This window comes from Neofelis nebulosa, chromosome 2 (genome assembly GCF_028018385.1).
Source record: "Neofelis nebulosa isolate mNeoNeb1 chromosome 2, mNeoNeb1.pri, whole genome shotgun sequence".
Taxonomy (NCBI): domain Eukaryota; kingdom Metazoa; phylum Chordata; class Mammalia; order Carnivora; family Felidae; genus Neofelis; species Neofelis nebulosa.
Window position 1 is genome coordinate 57,441,178 of NC_080783.1, and position 19,271 is coordinate 57,460,448.

The 19,271-nt window shown below is 34.0% G+C and overlaps 1 protein-coding gene across 1 annotated transcript in view; it reads right to left on the reverse strand.

Moving 5' to 3' along the window:
- Positions 1 to 210: 210 nt before the first annotated feature.
- Positions 211 to 19,271, reverse strand: part of MTX2 (metaxin 2) — a 65,947-nt gene continuing 46,886 nt past the window's right edge. The window contains exons 5-10 of the mRNA XM_058713162.1: positions 14,979 to 15,055; positions 13,621 to 13,713; positions 13,076 to 13,114; positions 12,565 to 12,690; positions 11,603 to 11,679; positions 211 to 655 (exon numbers count right to left, since the gene is read on the reverse strand). Coding sequence (XP_058569145.1) covers positions 472 to 655; positions 11,603 to 11,679; positions 12,565 to 12,690; positions 13,076 to 13,114; positions 13,621 to 13,713; positions 14,979 to 15,055 — 596 coding nt within the window. The 3' untranslated portion in view covers positions 211 to 471. The remainder of the gene's footprint in view (positions 656 to 11,602; positions 11,680 to 12,564; positions 12,691 to 13,075; positions 13,115 to 13,620; positions 13,714 to 14,978; positions 15,056 to 19,271) is intronic.

Genomic DNA, 19,271 nt, shown 5'->3' on the forward strand with positions numbered 1-19,271 from the left:
AGGATTTAATTGCCTTCCAATTATTTACATTTTCTGAGTGCATGTTTCTTAAGAACATTTTTCCCATGCCTAGGTTCACCATGTACCTATTAAAGTAATCTTAAAAGTATGGAGCATAAATTACTCGCCTTAGAAAAGACCGTTTATTCCATGTAAAAAAACTCAAGAGTGGCTTTCAGAAAGAGCAAAAGGAAATAAATACACCAGCCATACAGTTCTTTGAGCTTTATTTTTATAGGCATACGTTTCAAGGAAAACAAAAATTTCAAGATATAGAGTACAACATAGCAAATGAAATCATTCAGAATTGCTTTAATTAACAGTATAAAGTACATGTATAGGATACATTATATAATTTACTCTGAGGTTTCAAAAAGCAGTATTTTTGGTTTTAAAATTCTGGTATCATTTACTAGGTCTTTCACATATTTCAAGTTAATTTTTTTTCCATCACTAAATTAAGACATATCTCTAAGATGATCTGATAGATGAGCTGCCTTTACCACGGTCTTCAAAATAGTGCTGTTCAATTCTTCTACAGAAAGCAAGGAGGTTGCTATAGTTTTTTACCTTCTCGCAAAGTTCATCATTGGTCAACTGTGTGGTTAGAATGGTATACAGATGGCCAAATACCAGTGCATCTAGTTCAGTAGGCCTAAAACAAAGATAGAAATGAGAGTAACATGAACAGCATTTAACTTGTATGGTAGAATATACACTACTTTTTAAAACATTCTATTCATCTATTTAAAAGAAAGTCACATGAGAAATAAATCCTACCTCAACTTGATAGAATTTATTTTGTTTTTACTTGGGAGTTTCTGTTGTAAGACATGAAAAAAAAAACTTTTTAAGTCATGATTTGCTAGTTGTGTGGCTTGCTTTTTAAAGTAGTAAGACATTAAAATAACCTTGGCACAATCGTTTATATTCATTTTACTCATTAATTTATCCACTAAACAGGTCTTCAATGCGCCAGGAACTGTGTGCTAGGTGCGAGAGCTACGAGAACACCACAGATATTCTAAGACATGGGACACAAAACATAAATTACCACAGCACAATTTAGTAAGTGCTGTAATAGATGTATAAACAAAATGGTATCGAAGCACAGGATTTCACTGTGGTGCGGGAACAAGTAACACCTGATTACCCAATCATGTATCAAAAACATGATTTAATTTTAACTTTACCACTTTTCAAGTCACTTAGCTTTCTGAAAGAGAAATAAACATAGCTTCAATAAAAAAATTTCCAGGGTTTTTTCCCCTTTAATTAAATATTAGTAACAAAAAATTGAAATTTATCTACCTCACTACTAATGGTCTATGAATGAGGCATCACCAAACTACATTATATTAAAATAATTGCCAGCACTATCTTACTAAAGGGAAAATATCATCATAATTAGGAGCTAATTATTGGTGTCAGTCCCATAGCGATAAAGCTTTTGAGAAAATATGTGTTAGCCTACCTAAATGTGAAAGTATGTTGCAGTGATCTAGTTTAGAATAGATTTTGGGGTCCATCAAATCTAAGTATGAATCCTAATGCTGCCACTTCCTTTCTAGCTATGTGGCCTTGATCACTAATGATGAATGACCTCATGCTGCTGCACGGCTTTAAATACCTCTTTATGCCACTAAGTCCCCACTATTTGTCTCCAATCCCAGTCCCTCTTCCAAATTCCTCAATCATACACACATACATACTACATAACATCTCCGCCTGAATGGTGAATAAGCATCTCAAACATGCTCATCTCATTTCCCAAACTAAAAGGCACCACTAGCCTCTCAGCCATCTGCACCAAAAATCTCAGGGTTACTATTGAGTCCTCTCCTTCTCTTGCCCTCATATCCATCAGCAAGTGTTGTGAGGCACAGCCGCCAAATATGTCCTGATTACTACTAATTCTCTCCCTCCGTTCTCATCTACTCTGAGCCACCATCATCTCTCAGCTAGACCACTGCAATAGCCTCCTAACGTTGGCTCTATTCATTGTCCACAGAGTAGCCAGAGTGATTTTTTGTTTCAAGTCACCACACCGTACCACTCCAAGCATAAAATATTCCAACGAATATCCATCCCACTTACAGTAATATGCCAAACTCATTACATGAAGCATGCAAAGCCTAGATGACCTGGCTGCTGCTTACCTCTTCAGCCTCATCTCCCACCACTGTCAACATACTACTAATAACAGCCTTGCTTCTTCCATCCAAATGTAACAAACTCAAGCCCATCTTACCGCCTTGACACAATTATTCCTGCTGCCTCTAACACTCTTCCCTTGACTTCACATTACCAGCTTCTTATTTTTCAGAATAAGGTTTAAATGTCACATCTTAAAGCCTCCCCTGAACACCCAAACTAAAGTGGACATGCAGTCACTTATTACCACGTGATCCATTTTAATTCTCCATGTGGCACTTAATACTATCTAACATTTGTTGTTAGGTGTCTGTCTCCCTCTACCAGGGAGATCTTCCCTACTTGTTTCCTGCTGTGTCCCCAATACTTAGAACAATGCCTGGTACAAAGTAGGTTCTTACTATGTTTTGAATGAATAAAAACGTGACGCATTTATATTACCACACTATAACTGTGTTCACGTGTTTCCCCTCATTTTACTCCAAGCTCTTTAAAGATAACACTGCATATATCTTTTATATCCCCAGTTCTTGGAAAAGGATCTCAGGAACTGAACCTGTATATGCTGGATGCAAATAGGGAGAAATGCATCCTGCCTAAGGTATGCAGGGTATTTAATTTTTCAATAGTGGTTATTCACATTCTTTCAAAGCCTTCCCTTTTTTGACGCATTCATGAAGAATTATTAGTCAGGTGAGGGTAGCCAACGTGTCCTTGGACTTAATAGCACCATGATCCTATCATATAAATGAAGAATCAATAACAAAGGGATGCCTGAAAAGAACCAGAGATATAGAAGGTGGACAAATGTAGAGCTGAGGCACTCTGGGAGAATTAATATAAACACTAACTCTTCCATGTCCCTAAACATATTTCTTAAAAGATGTATCTTATCTCACCAATCTTTCCTAATTCCTGTTTAGAATTAACGACTCTTTGCTTCTCGAATTAGATAATAAAAAAAGGTGAATTTATTTCCTGATGCAAATTCAAGTGGTATAGATGGGCATCCTTTATCAATAAATGAAGGCTCTTAAGGAGTTCAAGCGTTAAGTGTATATTCAAACTAGAGTGGTCTAAAAGTACCCCTGAAGTGGTCAAAATGTTATTTGCTGCAAATAAACATCCACATAATTCAAAAGTTGCTGAATTATACAGGTAATGAGCATACAGAAATTGATCTTATGTTACATAAAGATAGGAACTCTTTGGCAAGTTACTTTAGAACATCTAACAGGAAGTAGAATACAATATACTATATCAACTGAAACATACATAACTTCTAATGCATATTTTTTGTAATCTTTACAAATTTCAGCCATTACTTAATTATATATATATGACATATAAATTACCAATTCCTACAATTCTTTCTTTTTAAAAAGTACACCTGTGATAGTAGTTACACAACTGTATACGATTACTAAACATCAGAGATGTAAACATAAAACTGTCAATTTTACTATATATAAATACCGTAACAAACCTAATTTTTAAAAAAAAATTTTAAGTTTATTTTTGAGAGAGAGAGAGAGAGAGAGAGCGTGCATGTGTGAGCAGGGGAGGGCAGGGTGGGGTGGACAGAGGATCTGAAGCAGATTCTGTGCTGACAAGCAGAGAGCCTGATGTAGGGCTTGAACTCACAAACCATAAGATCGTGACCTGAGCCAAAGTAGGACACTTAACTGACTGAGCCATCCAAGCACCCCTAAACCTAATTATTAATTTTTTTAAGTGTATTTATTTTGAGAGAGAGAGAGAGAGAGTGCATGTGCATGCACAAGCAGGGAGGGGCAGAGAGAGAGGGAGAGACAGAATCTCAAGCAGGTTCTATGCTCTCAACCTAGAGCCCAATGCAGGGCTCGATCCCATGAACCAAGAGATCATGCATGACCTGAGACAAAATCAAGAGTCAGAGGCTTTACGGATTGAGCCACCCAGGTACCCCTAACCCTGATTTAAAAAAAAAAAAAAAAAAAAAGGCAATAAACTCAGAAAATATTTGCAATTCATATGCAAGTACAAAACACACACTTTGCCCAGTATTTCTACTGAATTAAGAGCCAAGATCCTGATGAACATCCAGTTTTAATAATTTTTCCTAAACCATATATAAAGAAAAACAACATTTCTACCCTTCTGTTAAGTAGTGGATTGTAATTTGAATACTGATGGCAACTCTCCTCCTAAGATTTTTAACATCTTTTATATACATTATTACATCTAGCTTTATAGACTTTTTATTAGAAAAACATTCAAAGGTCATAAATACATTTTTAAATTCCTTATCTTGCATTATCATTCTTCCCACATTTCTGTTGGTTATTACTATTCTTTTTCTTCCTATTTTTATTGAGAAATAATTAACATATATCATTGTATAAGTTTAAGATGTACAGCATGGTGGTTTGACTTACATATATTATGAAATGATTATCCTAAAAGGTTCAGCTACCATCCATCGGTTATCTAATATTCTTTCATTTGAATATCAAAATAAAAATACTGTAAAATGTGAATGTTTTCTTAATCTTTCCCATTTAAATTTCTCTGCACTCAACTTTTTTGCTTTATTATGACTGCATATTTCTTTCTTTCGGATACCTTTTATAGTTAGTTCAGTTAAAACACATTAATTTTGTCTCAGTTTTCAAGTAGTTTTTCTCTCCCTTACACTACTAACTTGCCATGTCTTCATACTCTAGCAATAATCTACATATTCTTTCTTTATATACTAATCACTGATCTTTAAGACTGTCATTCAAGTTTGTAAATCAAGTCCCTTGCCAGCCCTTTTTATATCTAACCTTTGAAATTTTAAGCAATTCCTCCTTAATTTTCTCAGGTGGTGATTTTTAAAATTACTATCACTAAAGTATAATTGACACACAATGTTAGATTAGCTTCAGATGTACAACATATTGATTCAACAATTGTATACATTATACAATACTCACCACAATAACTACAGTCACCATACAACATTATTACAATATTACTGACTATATTCCCTATGCTGTACTTTGCATCTCCATGACTTGTTTATTCTATAACTAGAAGTTTGTACTTCTTAATTCCCTTTATCTATTTTGTGTATCTTTCCCATCCACCTCCCTTCTAGTAACTGCCAATTTGTTTCTGGGTTTAAGAGTCTGGTTTTTTTGTTTATTTGTTCTGTTTTTTGGGGTTTTTTTTTTTTCCAGATTCCAAATGTAAGTAAAATCATATGGTATTTGTCTTTGACTTAGCCTAATACCCTCTAGGTCCATCCATGTTGCTGCAAATGGCAAGACCTCATTCCTTATGATTAATATTCCATGTTATATGCATACATATTATATATAGTATATTTTAATTATATATTACGTATATATACATACATATATACACACTTTCTTTATTCATTCACCTATTGATAGATACTTGGGTTGCTTCCATAATTTGGGTTTTGTAAATAATGCTGCAATAATAAATAATAATAAATATGTATCAACAATATTTATCAACAATTATTATCAACAATAATAAATATGTACCTTTCCAAATCAGTGTTTTATTTTTTGTGTATGTGTGTAAATACCCAGTAGTAATATTACTGTATATTTCTATTTTCAATATTTTGAGGAAATTCCATACTGTTTCCCACAGTGGCTACACCAATTTACTTTCTCACCAACAGTGCACAAGGGTTCCCTTTTCTCCATCCTCACCAACACTTTTTTATTTCTTGTCTTTTTGATAATAGCCATTCTGACTGGTGAGGTGATATCTCATTGTGGTTTGGATTTGCATTTCCCTTATGATTAAGTAATGTTGAGCATCTTTTCATGGGTCTGTTGGTCATCTGTATGTCTTTTGGAAAAATATCTATTCAGGTCCTCTGCCTATTTTAATCAGACTGGTTTTTTGATGTTGAGTTGTAGAAGTTCTTTACGTATTTTTGATATTAACCCCTTATCGAATATATCATTTGCAAATATCTTCTCCCATTCATTTTGGTTTTGTTGATGGTTTCACTGTGCAAAAACTTTTTATTTTGGGGTAGTACCAAGTTTATTTTTTGCTTTTGTTTCCCTTGCCTGAGGAGACATATCCATAAATATGCTGCTAATGGTGATGTCTAAAGGATTACTGCCTAATTTTCTTTTAGTTTTATGGTTTCAGGCCTCACACTTAGGTCTTTAATACATTTTGAGTTTATTTTTATGTATGGTGTGAGAAAGTGGTCTAGTTTCATTCTTTTGCATGTGGCTGTCCAGTTGGCACAACACCATTTATTAAAAAGACTATCTATCTTTTCTTCCTTTGTCATATTAGATATTTTTACCTCCTTTGTCATAGATTAATTGACCATACATGCATGGGTTTATTTCTGGGCTCTCTATCCTGTTCTATTGATCTATGTGTCTGATTTGGTGGCAGTACCATACTGTTTCGATTACTATAGCTTAGTAGTATATCTTGAAATCTGGGATTATGACACTTCCACAGCTCTGTTCTTCTTTCTCAAGATTGCTTTGGATGTTTGAGGGTTTTTTGTGGTTCCATACGTATTTTAGGATTATTTGTTATAGTTGTATGAAAAGTGTTATTTGTGTTTTGATAGGGATTGCATTAAATCTGTAGATTGCTTTGGGTAATATGGACATTTTAACAATATTAATTCTTCAAAACCATGAGCAGACTATATCTTTCCACTTGTTTATATCATGTTAAATTCTTTTCATCAATGTCTTATAGCTTTCAGGGTATAGGTCTTCCACCTCCCTGGTTAAATTTATTCCTAGGTATTTTTATTCTTTTTGGTGTAACTGTAAATGAGATTATTTTCTTAATTTCTCTTTCTGTTACTTTGTAACTAGTAAATAGAAACACAATAGATTTCTACAGGTTAATTTTGTATCCTGCAACCTTACTGAATTCATTTGTCAGTTCTCATAGCTTCTTGGTAGAGTCTTTAGGATTTCCTATATATATTATCATGTCAAATGCAAACAGTGACAGTTTTACTTCTTTCTTAACAATCCGGATGTCTTTTATTTATTTTTCTTATCTGATTGCTGTGACTAGGATTTCCAGTACTATATTGAATAAAAGTGGTAAGAGTGGATATCCTTGTCTTGTTCCTGATCATAAAGGAAAAGCTTTTATTTTTTCACAACTGATGTTATCTGGGTTTTAATATATGGCTTTTATTATGTTGAGGTATGTTTCCTCTATTCCCACTTTGTTGAGAGTTTTTATCATGAAGAGATGTCATACTTTGTCAAATGCTTTTTCTGGATCAACTGAGATGACGATCATATGGTTTTTATCCTTTCTCTTATTAATGTGATTTAGCACACTGATTGATTTGAGAATACTGAACCACCCCTGCAACCGTGGAATAAATCCCACTTGATCTTGGTGAATGATCCTTTTAATGTACTACTGAATTCAGTTTGCTAATATTTTGTTGAGGATTTTTTGCATCTATGCTCATCAGAGATACTAACCTGGTTTTCTTTTTTTCTTTCTTTCTTTCTTTCTTTCTTTCTTTCTTTCTTTCTTTCTTTCTCTCTTTCTGATAGTATCTTTGCCTGGTTTTGGTATCAGGCAAAGACACAGATCAGAAAATCAGATCAGAAAAGATACAGATCAGAAAATCTATAATGCTGGCCTTATAGAATGAATTTATAAGTTTTCTTTCCTCTTCTATTTTTTTGAATAGCTTGAGAAGAATAGGTATCAACTCTTCTTTAATGTCTGGTAGAATTCACCTGTGAAACCATCTGGTCCTGGACTTTTGTTTGTTGGGAGTTCTTTCATTACTGATTAAATTATCAATTGGTAATTTCTTTATTGAATAAACCTCAATAAAATCCAATTCCCCTCTGAAATCTTTCATCTTAAGATTCCTATGTGTAATTTTTGCAGCATTTCTTCAATATCCTTTCCCATCAGTATACGAAAGTTTATTTTCAAGTTTTACCATTTAATAGTTAATAACAACACTCTTTCTTTTTCAAATATAACTCTTCTTCCAATTTCTCAATTTAAGCTAGGTTTTTTTTTTTTTTTTTTTTTACATTTTATTTATTTTTGAGAGACAGACAGAGCACAAGTGGGGAAGGGGCAGAGAGAGAAAGACACAGAATCCAAAGCAGGCTCCAGGCTCCGAGCTGTTAGCACAGAGCCCGATGCGGGGCTCGAACTCACAAACTGCGAGATCATGACCCTGAGCCGAAGTCGGACGCTTAGCTGAGCCACCCAGGTGCCCCTCAATTTAAGCTAGTTTTAAAAAACACTTACTGAGCCTCTGCTACCAACTAGGTTTTGTTTAGAAAATACACAGACCTGCAAGGAGCTCATAAATGCTTTGCAACAATGTAATTCATTCATCCTGACTATACTTAGGGGGAAAAAGGTAACATAAAAATAACCCTTTAAGAAAAGTTTACTTTTTCATTCCAAGTCCATGCTCACATGAAAAAGAATAAATGACCCAGTAGTCTGTCAGTATGTGTCTTAAAAGAGATCACATCAGCAAGATAGTTTATATATAACAAGAAAATACAGATTTTGTTTAACTGCATTTCAGAAATATGATTTAAAGATTTAAATGCTACCAACACTATATACTATTAAGAATAAAGAGGCCACCTGATGTTAATAACTATCTTGCATTATTTCTAATTTCTTTCAATTTCACCTTCCTTTTTTCTTTCCACCATTTATCTTCTTTGTCCTCTTTTCCCAATTCCTATTCCTGCTGCAGGATTTCCCTCATCTCCCTTTCCCCTTCTCTCATCAAGTACAACTACTGAGTTTCTTTCATGAGTCCTCTCAACATCCCCAGAAGGTAAGCTAGGAGAAAATTTTAATCTAATTTTAGAGGGTAAGGGGACGATACACGGGGAAATAAAGTAACTTGCTGAAGTCTGGTATATATTAAAGCCAAGAAGAGAGTTCAGGCCACTGGCCTGGAATCCAATACTACCTTATCTAGTAGTATCTTAAGTATCTTAAGCTAGTGCTCTATTCACTAAGGTAAGGTATCTCACAAAGTAATGATTCTTGATACATAAAAGAGAAAAATTCTGTCATATCAAAGTGAAAATACAAGTTATATTTTCCTAATTCCAGTTCAGCATTAGACAATGGGGTAAAACTAAAGTTAAAAATAAAATGTATTCATTTTTCAATCATTAGGGGAAAATATTTATTTAAGTCTCATACAAGGGAAAACTATTTCAGAAACCTACATCTTAATATTAAACGGTTCCTCCATAGCAACCGTTGGTTTTCTGCCTGTTCTAAACTTTGAATTTTTCATTACAAGCTTAAATATAATCGTACCATTATATGAAAAAAAAAATTCTTTCTATTGCCACTAAATTACATGCTAAATGATACCTGGTTATGAAATCCCTGACACTGAGTCAAATGAGAAAAATAAGATATATTCTCTTGGCCTCTCATGAAGATAGCATGTATAACAAAACTAACTCCTAACACATAACAATGCACTTCAAACAATAAAACACACCTCTTCTGAGTGTTTCAACCCCTAAGAATTCCTATATCAGCAAGACAAGGAACTACTTGATACTAACATGTGGATACATTTCTTTTGTGTTAGAGACACACAGAGATCTGTTGATCTCTGAGGCACATACAGAATCTACATTGCAAACATTACTAACATTGCTGTAGAAGCTTTACCTACCAGGATTTCACGGTATGAATTCTTTGACCTCTGTGCTTCAGAGATCAACAGACTCCAAATTTCAATTATAGGTAGTATACTTTAATATAACAAATATTTTTTCTTTTTTTGAAATTTTTTAAAGTTTATTTATTTTGAGAGACAGAGCGTGAGTGGGGGAGGGCAGAGAGGGGAGAGAGAGACAAAATCTCAAGCAGGCTCTGCGCAGTCAGCGCACAGAGCCCGACGTGGGGCTCAAACCCATGAAATTGTGAGATCATGACCTGAGACTAAATCAATAGTCAGACACTTTACCAATTGAGCCACCTAGGCATCCCTTCCTTAATATAACAAATATTTCTAAGCTATCACCACAGTTGTGTTTGTTACAAATATTAATATCTATACCAAAAGATGTTTGACGTGGCTACAGAAGATGAATGCCTAGAAAGATATAATAAACAATAGCAAATAAACCTTTTTAAAATTACCAATCTAAAAAGCAAAAATTTGTATTACAGAGCCAAGAAAAGTCTAGAATTTCTATGTAAAACAGTGCGATTAAAATGCTAATTTAGGCCCATCTTAAATTGTATCACAGGATGATTCTGCCATATTAAAATTGTAACATTTTTTTAAAAAGTTTTTTAATGTTTATTTTTGAGAGAGAGAGCCCGAGCGAGCAAGCATGAGCAGGGGAGGGGCAGACAGAGGGAGACACAGAATGCGAAGCAGGCTCCAAGCTCTGAGCTGTCAGCACAGAGCCCGACAGGGGGATCGAACTCACAAACTGGGAGATCATGACCTGAGCGGAAGTCAAACACTTAACCAACTGAGCCACCCAGGTGCCCCAAATTTTAACATTTTTTTAAAAAAAGGAAAATTCATTCTTTGCCTTGATACTCTTTTCCAGATTACAAAATAATTGTCTCAAACATGAATTATTCAATTTACATATACATACATACATACATATTTAACCTACATCCTTCATACTCATTTCTGTGCTTTACAAGTATTTTCATTAACTTTTAAAATTAAAGCACAACTTACAGACCTATTTTTTTTTATTTTTATTTAAGTTTATTTCTTTATTTTGAGATAGAGAGAACCTGTGGGGAACAGGCACAGAAAGGGGGACAGAGGATCTGAAGTGGGTTCCATGCTGACAGCAGAGAGCCTGATGTGGGGCTCGAACCTACAAACTGCAAGATCATCACCTGAGCCGAAGTCGGACACTTAACCAACTGAGCCACCCAGGCACCCCTATTTTCATTAACTTTTAAAAGATAAGTTCATAATAGTGTTTGTCCATCCAACAATGTTTTTAATTGTTTATTTTTATTCAGTCTTCTACTCCCCAGGGTATCACCCTACATAAAAAAGTATAGCTACACTTCATGTTTTAACAGTACTTTGCAAATGCAGAATGTTATTAAGATTATGTAGTTCCAAACACAGCATCTGGAACTACCCGTAGTAGCACCTCTATCCTGTCAGACAATAATGACTGGTTTACATGTCTGCCCTGAAGACAAATTTTTAATGGCAAGGGCTACATTTTAGAAATTTGAGTCTCCCAGAGCCTAGAGCTGTGTCTCATAGCCAAGAAGTGCCAAGTAAATGTCTAATGAGGGCAAAAATGAATTTAAATATACCAAAATCTTTTCACAAATACTGATAAAACAATCCCTCTACGATAGAATAAGTTTGTAACCTAACAATATAGAAAAGAAACTCAAAAAAGATAAACTTTCTTACTGCTTATTGAAGAAATATGGTTGTGTTCCCAGTCTTTGAGAAAGTGCTTGACAGCACTGGTCTACATCTTCTAAGACCTAACAAAGGCAACGGACCACAAAGAAAAATATTTAAATTAGCAAAACAATAAAATGTGTCTAACACTTAGTCTGCACCACAGTTTATAACAAAAATATAAATGTAGGTAACTTTTTATAACATATTTAAATCGGACTACAGAACACATACAGAACATAAGCCATATTTTTTTTCATAAGCGATACTTTCTATATAACAAACAGGAAGACAATGTGAGAACAGCTTTCCTTTAAACACAAGTACACTTACGTTACTTGTAAGGATTACTGTCAGGAAAGTTTTTATCTCAAAACTCCACACCCTACAAAAATGTTTTCCTGAATCCATATATTCAAATGATCTTACATATATTAAAAAGCTTGTTTCATAAAGATGACACTACTGACCTAACCATGAGTAAAAGCATCTGAGTGGTCTTCCTGCTAGTGGAGATGGATTTATGTCATTTACTCAATCCCTATTCATTTACCCAATTCCCCTGGTGGCCAATGGCACACATCGGTAAACTGGCTGCTAGGACTACGCAGAGCCTTGGAAAAGAGACATTAGTTTAATGAATGGGAAAAAAAAAATCAGATTATAGAGTGACAGGTATAACATAATCCCATTTAAAGAAAGTGTTATTAAGAGATATCCAGAAGAATGTTCTCCAAATAGCAGTGGCAATTTCTAGGTGGTAGGATTTCAAGCAATCTCTATTTCCTTTTTGAATTTTTCTGTGTTACGTAATTTGTTTATAAAACAAATAAAAACCACTTCAAGTCAGAAAAAAATAAGAGCAAAAATTTTCTTAATTTTTTTTAATTAAAAAAACTATTAATATAAAAAATGAATTTCTTAATGCATTAAAGTTGAGGCTTTTGTCAACTTCAGTCTGAACTCACCTGGTCCAGAGTCTTGTTACCCCATCCAATAGCTTTCATCTTACGTTTGACTTCCCACTGTTTCTGGTAGGCCAAAATATGATTCAGGGGCCATGGGTAAGGAGATCCATATCTAGCATGAGTGATCTAGAACAAAAGGATTTTGTTATCAACACGATTCTTTCTAAAAACAAAGCCTGTTTTTACAAACAGAATACTCAGGAAAACATATTTTCAGAACACAAACACAGCAATCTGAAAAAAATACACAGCTTGCAAGCTAAAAAATTAAAATTTTAAGCCATTCCCTTTAAAAATATATAAACTTTTATGTACTTTGCAACCAGTTATATCAAACGATGACACACAGCTTCCCTAAAATGTATGTGCAAGCAAAATTAAAGTAAGTGAAAAACTATATCACTAATGGTATAAACCACAATGTTTCATTTATGAGCAGGGACTTAAGATTCTGAGCAAAAGTGTTTTCTCATTAAATTTTAATTAAGATAAATGCTGCAGAACCACTCACCTCCCCTACTGTAGCTTCATCACACCACTGAAGATACAACTAGGAACAAAAGAACAGTCACTAGAACTTTAGAACACCAAAGAGAAAATGGATAAAGAAAATTATTTTCTGCCATGGTGATTTTTTATGAGCCAACCCTATAAATGTCACACGTAAGACAGTTGCCCTCCTTTGGTTAATGTTGCCATACAGAATTATTAAATTTAACTGATGGTAGTACTGCATAAAAGTATTTCTTATTCATATAGTAGTGTATCTCTAAATATCATCAAAGTATTTTACAGATATGAATGAAGTAAACATCCCAAGCCAAAGTCAAATAACGAATGGGCAAGATTCACTCCTTTTTACAAATAGAAAAACTAGATCTGAAATGCCAGGCAACTTGTTCAAACATAATAACCAAATAATTCCAGGAACCATCCTAGTCCGAGAATTGACAGACTATATTCCTATTTCTCAATAATTTTAAAATAACCTATAAGAAAGATTATCTTTTGTAAGAGGAAAAGCTTATTTTCAAGGCCTATTATCTTCTATTATACCTCTGCAGTCAACAGCATATTGTTGACTAATTCCATGTAGGCTTTCATTTCTGCTTTTTGGACTTCATCCAGCCCATCACTAAGAGAATGGCCCTAAAGGGAATTTAAAAAAAATTTAAAAGAGCATCGTATTAAATAGAGAATAACTTTCAGTTATCTTACTACCAAATAATATAAATGTTTTTACATCAATGGTTTTATGACAAATGTCCAATAAACTTCTAGAATATGTCCTAAAATTTTATATGAAAAATCATTAATTATCTGCTATCACTACAAAATATTAGTAAGTAGTATTTCTATGCTATCATAAAAGTGTATCTTTCAACGGACAAAATTAAATTTCCAATTATTTCACAAAAGAAGAAAACAAAAATGATCAGTAAACCTTTTTTCTAAGAGACTAACCTTATTAGTAATAAAATAAATGCTAGAAGATTGACATGTGTTACTTATAAAGTGGTCAAAGTTGAAAAAAATGTTAGTAAACGTATAGGGAAACAGACATTAATTTTTAAATTCTAATATACTATAATAATGAAAAAAGGCATAAAATAGTATATCCTTTAGTTCAATACAACCATCTGTGGTGAGATTTTAAAAATGCACGCCCCCTTTAACATCACAGGATCACTCTTCGGAATTTATCCTAAAAAGATAATCTGACAAGTTTACAAAGGTGTGTATAGAAAATATTTACCTGAACACTCGGTAAGAGCCAAAACCTGACTACAACTTAATGTGCCCATCAATAAAGACTTAAGTGAATAAGTTATAATACATCCATATAAAAGAATACTATACAAGAATTTAAAAGGATGATGTATTTCTGTAGTCATTAACATGGAAGAATTTCCAAACATATTGATGATTTTAAAAGGCAGGTTGCAAAATAGCACATAATAGTAAGATCTATATTTTTCTATATATGCAAAGAAAAAGTCTGGAAAGATGTTCCCCAAAATGTTAGTGGGGGGTTGTCCTTTATAAGTATTAAAACGTAAGCTGAATAATTCAAATGTATATATTAATATTCAACTTCCAAATATACCCTATATTTCCTTCTCAAAGGTTAACTCAACATTTTATAACAACCTAAGTTTTCATTTATGACCAAAATTCTCATAAGTGTAAGTTAGAAACTTATCTACCATTTTGTAAAGATCAAATTACATCTTTTGCCATTGATTTACATTACGGGGGAAAAAAACTTCCACTTTAGAAATATTTCTCCACTAGTTTATATTGGCATTTTATGAAACTAGGTTAAAATCAATGTAAATGTTAAGACATGCTAAAGAATGATGAATGACTTAAGAGTAACTGTGATCAAATATATTTAATATCTTTTTTATTACCTTTGCTTTAACGAATTGGACTATTGGACCAAGTTCTGATACTACTTGATTTCCTACATGAATAAAAGGTACTTTACCTGTTGAGGAAAAAGAAATGTATGAAAATACTTTCAGTAAATTAACATAAAAATGGAATGTTTTATTAATATACTGCTCTTGTAATCCTATAACTTTTGAAAATTATAAATGTGTATGTTAAATTCTATAAACTATTTTTTTAAGTTTATTTACGTTGAGAGAGAGACAGAGACAGAGAGAAAGAGAGAGAGCATGAGCAGGGGAGGATTAGAAAGAGAGGGAGAGAGAAGATCCCAAGCAGGCCCTGAGCTATCAGCATGAAGTCCAATGTAGGGCTAAAACTCTCGAACACTGAGATCATAACCTAAGCCAAAATCAAGAGTTGGACACTTAAATGACTGAGCCACCCAGGCACCCCAAATTCTATAAACAATTACTAATTTTAAAAGAAAAAAAGGAGATTCATTTCTAGAATTCTCACTTGCATATAGTAACCGACCACAATAATATTCCCTTTTCAGAACTAACACTGACAAGTCACTCTATAGCAGTAAACAATTATTCAATTTACATGAATAGGCAGGACATTGGTCCACAACCACTGATAGATTTGTAAGAAATGTAGTGGGTCTTTCTCTTCAGAGTCCAATGAATCAATCTATTTTTAAACTACATTTAAGAAGACAACTTCTTGGGGCGCCTGGGTGGCTCTGTCGGTTGAGCACCGACTTCGGCTCAGGTCACGATCTCGCGGTCTGTGAGTTCGAGCCCCGCATCGGGCCCCTGTGCTGACAGCTCAGAGCCCGGAGCCTGTTTCAGATTCTGTGTCTCCCTCTCTCTGACCCTCCCCCATTCATGCTCTGTCACTCTCTGTCTCAAAAATAAACGTAAAAATAAAAAAAATTAAAAAAAAAAAAAAAAAGAAGACAACTTCTTTTTACATCTACTTTTAAACCTCAGACACGTAAGTTCAATATCTTAAGCATATAACGGTACATTAATAAATGTCTTTGACTCAAAAAAAATCAGGAATTAAGAGAATTAACAATCTTTGAAGGTATGCTAGTTTATGAATTCTAATACAAAGTATGTTCCCAGACATATTTGGGGGGAAAAAAATAAAAGTATGCTTATAAAAACTGGCTTCTCTCTATAAATGTCACACTAAAAAATTAATATTTCATTTTTTATAAAAACTAATAGTTGACAAAATTATCAGAGATGATAATAGTCTCCAAACAGCAATGAAGTTCACCCCAAAAGCTAGAGGATGAAATCTGCTGTCAGACCTAATTCAGAGTTCACACTAACAGCAGGCTTCTTCATGGTCCTTTTCAACAGATTGACTCCTCTCGGCCTCATGCAGACCTAGGGTAAAGGATGAGGTGCACAGCACCAACAAAAGCTTCACCTACATCCATAAAATAACGTGCATTATAAGGGAAAGGCAGTCCCTCGGGGAAACAACTCTATTGATGTATTTAGAAGACATTTCCATGATACCAGTATAAAAACACTGCATTCCACATACCTTTCTTCTAATCTTGCAAAGGTGAGAATTTATTTGGGTAAATAAGTACTGGGTAAATAAGTAAAATTAGTAAATAAGTAAAAACTAAGTTAAAAATAAGTACTGGTAAATTTATTGGGTCAGTAAGTAAAAAAGTATTGGGTCATAGTGTTTTTTAGCTTGAGATAAAACCTTTGTTAAGTACTATAATGCTAGAAATAGCACAGGTCGTCTGAGATAAAATGATCTAAGAATGAAAACTATGTGTGGATAAATGCCTAGACTAAAGCTATTTTTAGGGCATAGCATTTTGAAAGCAAAGTGTATTTTTCATTTTCAATAACGAGTTTGGTTTGTATTTTATTTCTTTTCTTAAAAATACTTTGAGTATTGGGCACTGGGGTGGCTCAGTTAAGCATCTGACTTCGGCTCAGGGCATGATCTCTGGTTCGCAAGTTCTAGCCCCCCATGGGGCTCTCTGCTCTCTGCTCTCAGCACAGAGCCCACGTCAGATCCTCTGTCCCCCTCTCTCTGCCCCTTGCCCATGCATGCTCTCTCTCTCAAAAATAAGTTAAAAAAAATATTTTTTCAGTATTGTAGATTATGAAGCAGGAAAGCAGAGTACTCATACATCTCTAAATATAAAGATATATATAAAAATCAAGGCAACAAATTAGAAGTAAATAATGTTTTTTGTCACTAGCCTGACTTAAAGTGGAGCCAATGTTGGGGTGCCTGGGTGGCTCAGACAGTTAAGCATCTGACTCCTGATTTCAGCTCAGGTCATGATCTCAAGGTTCATGAGTTTGAGCCCTGCCTTGGACTCTGTGGTAACAGCACAGTCTGCTTAGGATCCTCTCTCCTCCTCCTCCTCTCTCTCTCTCTCTCTCTCTCTGCCCCTCCCACATTCATACGCACTCTCTCTCTCTCTCAAAATAAATAAACAAACTTAAAAAAAAAGTGGAGCCATTGTTACATCCTTATTATTGCAAGTATCAGGCAAAAGCACAGTGAGACATTTATTCGCTGGCACCAAAGACCATTAAAAAAAAAATCTGAGGGCCTTATTTCTTATTTTATGCAAAATAATCATTTTTTCAACTTTTGTTTTTAAGGGCTCCTGGCTGGCTCAGTTGGTAGAGCATGCAACTCTTGATCTCAGAGTCGTGAGTTCAAGCCCCACAATTGGGCATGGAGCCTACTTAAAATAAAGATTTTTTTTTAAAAAGTGCTTTTAAAAAAGAATTTTTGTCTTTAAAGGAAGCAAGAAGTAAGCAAGCAAGTTTGTAGGTTCAGAAAATATTAGAAACAAAAAGAACCCCGGATACCATCTAATGCAATCACCACATATTACAGATGAAGTCACTGACACTCAAAAAAGAGAAGGGAAATTTCCCAAGGAAACTGTTAATAAGTGACAAGGTCACAGAAGGATTAGAGTAAAAATTTTGTAGCTCTTAGCCAAGCAGTCTTCTGATTACTCCATGATGCTCTCTGCTTTAAAAATCTACTAGAACAAGATCATTCCAACAAATAAAACATCCCTTGATCACCCCAAATCATATGATGAAAGAGAGTAATACTAGTCATATGATACAATTTAAATAAATGCCTTAAGAGAAAGTGCCATTTTCATCTACTTACGGGAGACTCCTCCCTATGAATGTATATATGTATATACGTATATATGTATGGTTTGTAGCCTCTATAGTATTTATTTGTCTTTCATAATATCACCTAGGTGATACTTAGTACAGTCATTTTAGGAAACAGGTGGATGAACCACATGGCTTTTCCTCATTTGCCAAGGATAGTAACTTTAGTATTAGATTATTAACATTTTTGTATGCATAGCTACACTCTTTTTGTATGACTACATAAAGGAAAAAATGGACAGAACCCAATATAATTCATTTCACCAGAATTCAGAAAGTTTATAAAATTTCTATACAAAAATAATAGAAAATGAGTTAATTAATGGGCTTCAAGAATCTAAAACATGTCTATGTTTACAAATCTAGAAATTCTTTTATGGAGATGTTTTAAAATGTATATTCATAAATCTATAAATGTAGACTATTAATGTAGAATTTTCAGTGTGTATGGAGGCTGTCTTCACAGCTTTTGATAATTATTACCACCTTTAAGAATCGAAGATGAAAAGAAAAAAATGCTTTATACAAGTCATTTCTAAGTTATTTTCACAGTGAGGAGACAGATAAATGTCTCCCTAAAAGCAATGTAACTCACTTATCCCAACAATTTATACTCAGTGGATTTACCCATAAAGGAGTGATTCTGTGTTATTACTGTAGCAGCAAAACCATAATTATAATCCATACCAATTTTAGTTAATATTTATCAGCTTTGTGGCACTATATTTTTATATTAAAAATTATCTGAACCAGGGGCACCTGGGTCGCTCGGTTGGTTGGACGACCAACTTCGGTTCAGGTCATGATCTTGCAGTTCATAGGTTCAAGCCCCATATCCGGCTCCGTGCTGACAGCTCAGAGCTCAAAGCCTGGAGCCTGCTTCAGATTCTGTGTCTACCTCTCTCTCTGCCCCTCCCCTTCTCACGCTCTGTTTCTCTCTCTCTCTCTCAAGAATAAATAAATGTTAAAAAAAATTAAAAAATTAAAAAACTGAAAATTACAATTAAAAAAAAATTTATCTGAACCATATTTATTTAAAATTGTACCCTAATCTACTAATAGATGACACACAGAAAAGGCAACACTGATTATAAAAAATAGCAGAAAGGC